The sequence below is a fragment of the Rhinoraja longicauda genome, chromosome 19 (assembly GCF_053455715.1).
Source record: "Rhinoraja longicauda isolate Sanriku21f chromosome 19, sRhiLon1.1, whole genome shotgun sequence".
Taxonomy (NCBI): Eukaryota; Metazoa; Chordata; class Chondrichthyes; order Rajiformes; family Arhynchobatidae; genus Rhinoraja; species Rhinoraja longicauda.
In genome coordinates this window covers 26,888,102-26,892,597 of record NC_135971.1, presented here as the reverse complement: position 1 = coordinate 26,892,597, position 4,496 = coordinate 26,888,102, and the positions used below count along the sequence as shown (strand labels likewise).

The window sequence follows — 4,496 nt, the reverse complement described above, 5'->3', positions numbered from 1 at the left end:
GGTTGTGGTAGGGTGAATCAGTTGCCCGATAACAGCCGGGAAAAAAATATTCCTGAATCTGGTGCTGTGCGTTTTCACACTTCCATACCTATTGGATGCAATATTTGCTTTCACATGCGGATCGCCAAATCAATCTGCGAGTGACAACGAGGAATGTAAGGGTGACTAGTCCTCTTACCGTGGACATCTGTGCCGAACATCGCGATGCGAGATACAGAAACGAATAATCCACTCACTTTCGTACGAAGAATCGTCAAACGAATGTTCTATTGGAACAATTAATGATTTAAATTTTAATCTCGTCTTTTCTCCAGCTAACCTGTTGGCAGTCATCGTTCTATCCAGGGGAAAGTGTGGTCTTTCCAAATGTATCACTCGCTATCTGGTGTCTATGGCCGTAGCTGATTTAATGGTTTTGATCTTCGAGGTAATTCTCTCCGAGATGACATGTGTCTATTTTCCGTATTCATTTCTCAACTTATCTCACATTTGCAAGCTGCGTGTTTTCTTGAATTGTATTTTCGTTGATTGCTCTGTGTGGCTAACGGTGACTTTCACCTTCGATCGTTTTGTAACTATTTGTAATCAGAATTTACGAGCAAAATATTGCACTGAGAAAACTGCGGGGTTGGTAATAGCAGTGACGTGTATCTTGATTATTACTCAAAATATTCCAGTATATATTTCCCTCGTTCCTCTATACATTCGTGATAACGTGGCTTGGTACTGTTGGGTTTCATCCGACATCTACACCACACCGTTATGGGCAGCACTTTCGCTGATCGAAACCATTTTAACCCCAGTTGTACCAATTTTGCTGATTATTCTCCTCAACGCACTGACAATCAATCACATTATTCACGCTAATAGAGTGAGGAGCCGTCTCCGAGGGAACAACAAGGCCGAGAGCGGCGCAGATCAAGAGGTGGAAAACAGAAGGAAGTCAATCATTCTATTGCTGGCCATATCCGGTAGCTTCGTATTACTTTGGATGGTGACCTTCGTGTGTTTCATGAGTGTAAACTTCCTGGACGTTCAGCTTTTAGGGTCAGATTACAACAAACCATTTACCATTGCAGAACAGTCCGGATATATGCTGAGGGCTCTGAGTTCCTGCACCAACACGTTTATTTATGGGGTGTCCCAGAAAAAATTCAGGGAGGAATTTAAAAATGTGATTTTGCGCCCTTTCTTTTTCTTTTCCAATTCAATGAAGTGTTTTTAATGTCCCGGTGAAACTGAAAATTTATTTCGAAATTACGTTGTCTCATCTATTACATTATTGCACCTAACCTTCTGTAATGTCATTCGCACCATCGAGTCAATCCCGACTGTCAGGGTAATCCTTGCAGCAACATTCCCCTCTGCATGTGTATTCAATTTATTGCCATTACATGCCACTCAAATGCTAACCAAATGCACCGCCAACCAATCTGCATCATGACCATATCATGGAGCCATTTTACCCCTTCAACCGATTGCGTCTTTGGGCCGTGGACGGCATCTGGTGCCCGTGAGTTAAATCCCCGCGGAAGCCGGAGGATCCATGCGAAATCCACACAGCATCCGAGAACAGAGCCAGGAGTCTGCAGAGACATTATCTACAGGCAGATAAGTCGTTGAGAACACAATGATGGCACTGGGTGTTAAGTACAATACTCTGTTTACACTACGTAGCAATGATACAAATAGACCTCTTGCGAGAACTACATATAAAACTAGTTTAGCAACGGATTAATTACTGTCTGTAACTTAAATCAAGGACGTGTAGACACCGTTTTTCAAAGACACATGTAGTGGACTAAATCAGCACGTCAGGAAGCATCTCAGGGGACCGCAGATGAGTAAGGTAATAACAAGGATCTTCATGTCCTCGTTTATACCGGAGATAGATACAAATTGCTGAAGCAAATCATCGGGTCACGCAGCATCGCTGGAGGACATGGATAGGCGACGATTCAGCCACGACGATTCGCCATGAGGAGGTTCAAGGTGAAAGTGGGCTGCAGGGTGGAGCAGCTGGTAGAGCTGCTGCCTCACAGCGTCAGATGCTCAGGTTCGATTATGGCAGCGAGTACTGTCTGTGTATGGTTTAGAGGTTCTTCCTCTCACCGTGTGTGATCGCGCTTGGTGCCCCGGTTTCCCCCTATATCCCGAACAAGGTTAATTGGCATTTCTAAATGACCACGATGTAGGCATTAGCGCCCGCGCCCCTCATCGTACCTGCCCCTCGACCGTGTCCATTCAGCCGAGCACGAGGCCAACATCTCTCAGACTGTTTCTCTTCTAATCGCATCTAGCGATCTCCGCTCCAGAGCCTCCGACCTCGTATCCCAGCCCAGAACAGCCCTTTCTATATCCACCCCAAGGTCCACAATGTGGACTAGCCTGTCAGACATATTGTCTCTCCCTTCCCTTACCCGGCTGAACATTTCTCCACATACCTTCATTCCGACCTCTTCTTCCTTGTCCGTTCCATTTCCGTTCCATTTCCACTTCCTTCCTAGACACCTCACACGACCTTCATCTCTTCAATAATTTTCAGTGTCTAGACCTCCATTTCACTATCTTCACAATAGTCGTCCAGTGCCTCTATATCTTCATGCTCCACGAGGTCTCAAGGCTCGCCGATCCTTCCTCGAAGAGAGATCCTTTCCATATCCCCCTACTAGCACGCTCTTCCGCTGGTGTAATTGGTCCTCGCCCTGAGCAACTTCACTTTTGACTCCTCTCATTGTCTCCGTTAAAGGTCTAACTATATGCACTCGATTGGGCCCCACTTTTTCTTGCCTTAATGTTCGTTGTTCAGAACAGTCCTTTTTCCACGCGTACACTGGCGCCATCCACCACCTATTTTCTCCGCTACATCGAAACTTGGAAAACTAGGAATTAATAGGATGTGGGCAGCATACGTTCTAGGAGAACGTTTTGTTTAAATGCTTTGATTGTATTTTTCAAAGAGGTACGAAGAGATATTGATGGGGACGGTGCAGTTGATATATTTTCGAGCTCCCACATTGACAGATCTAAGCTCTGCACTCCGCGGGATAAAGACCTCGAAAGTTGGATGGAGAATTGGCAAGGAAACAGGCACGCAGTTATTTTGGAGGACTAAAGATAACTCGGGCAATGATTGGAAATAATTCTGCGGGGGTGGGGGGGGGGGGGAATATAAGGAAGGAAGACTACAATGATACTTTGATACTGATCCATAATATCAAAAAATAAAATCAGAATTTAATCTTTGTGCTATCGGTTGTAAAAAGCCTCCCGATTCTGTGAGTCGTTGAAATACTATGGTTTCTCTTAGAGTGCTTCGCAGTAGACTGTTAGTCATATCAATTCAAGTCAAGTCAAATTTATTTATAAAAGCACATTTAAAAACAACCCACGTTGACCAAAGTGCTGTACATCAGAGCAGGTACTAAAAACACAATAAGAAACTGATATCACAGCACACAGGCACAAACAAAACAGTTCAAAGGGAGCAGCACAAAACAAAAATCAGCCCCTTCAGAAGGCTTCAAAACGCTAAAGAATAGAAGTATGTTTTGATCCTGGACTTAAAAGAGCCGATGGAGGGGGCAGATCTGATAGGGCGGGAGATGCTGTTCCACAGTTTAGGAGCTGCAACCGCAAAAGCGCGGTCACCCCTGAGCTTAAGCCTGGACCGCGGGACAGCCAGTAGCCCCAAGTAAGCCTACGCGAGGGACCTGAAGGTAGGGTAAGGGTTTAAAAGGTTTTGATATGGGAGGGGTGGGGGGGAGTGGGAAGCCCGTTTAGGGCTTTATAGACAAACAAGAAAATCTTGAAATCGATTCTGAACCGTACTGGCAGCCAGTGAAGAGAGGCCATAATAGGGTTAATATGGTCCCTCTTTCGGGTACCTGTAAGGAGCCTTGCTGCGGTGTTCTGGACCAATTGCAGGCGGGACAGGGATGACTGACTGATCCCAGCGAACAGGGAGTTGCAGTAGTCCAAGCGAGTGGATATAAAGGCGTGGATGACTTTCTCCAGATCTTTGAATGAGAGGAACGGCTTGATTTTAGACATGGTGCGAAGCTGGAAGAAACCGGCTTTATCACTGAATTTACTTGCTTGTCAAACTTAAAGGCGGAATCATATATCACACCAAGGTGTTTGACGTGAGGTTTAACGGGGGTGGATAAGTTACCAAGGCTGTTGGTTATCACTTTGATGGAGTCAGGGGGGGGGGCAATTAGGATGTCTTCAGACTTGCTCTCATTCAGCTGTAGAAAGTTCTGTGCCATCCAACATTTTATGTCCTCAAGGCAGTTCGTGAGACTGATTAGATTGGACCGGTTGTTTGGTTTCAGGGGGAGATGTCATCAGCATAGCACTGGAAGGAAATGTCGTGCCTTTGAATGATTTCGCCGAGGGGAAGCATGTACATAGAGAAGAGAATGGGGCCGAGGATGGAACCTTGTGGAACCCCGCAGGAGAGGCTAGCTGGAAAAGATGAAATGTTGTCTATG

At 45.6% G+C, this 4,496-nt stretch overlaps 1 protein-coding gene across 1 annotated transcript; it reads left to right on the top strand.

The window, feature by feature from the left end:
- Nucleotides 1-391: 391 nt before the first annotated feature.
- On the top strand, nucleotides 392-2,755 carry LOC144602908 (uncharacterized). Its single transcript, XM_078416029.1, has 2 exons — nucleotides 392-1,174; nucleotides 2,750-2,755. The coding sequence occupies exons 1-2, from the start codon at nucleotides 392-394 to the stop codon at nucleotides 2,753-2,755; spliced, it is 789 nt and encodes a 262-aa protein (XP_078272155.1).
- The last annotated feature ends 1,741 nt before the right edge of the window (nucleotides 2,756-4,496 follow it).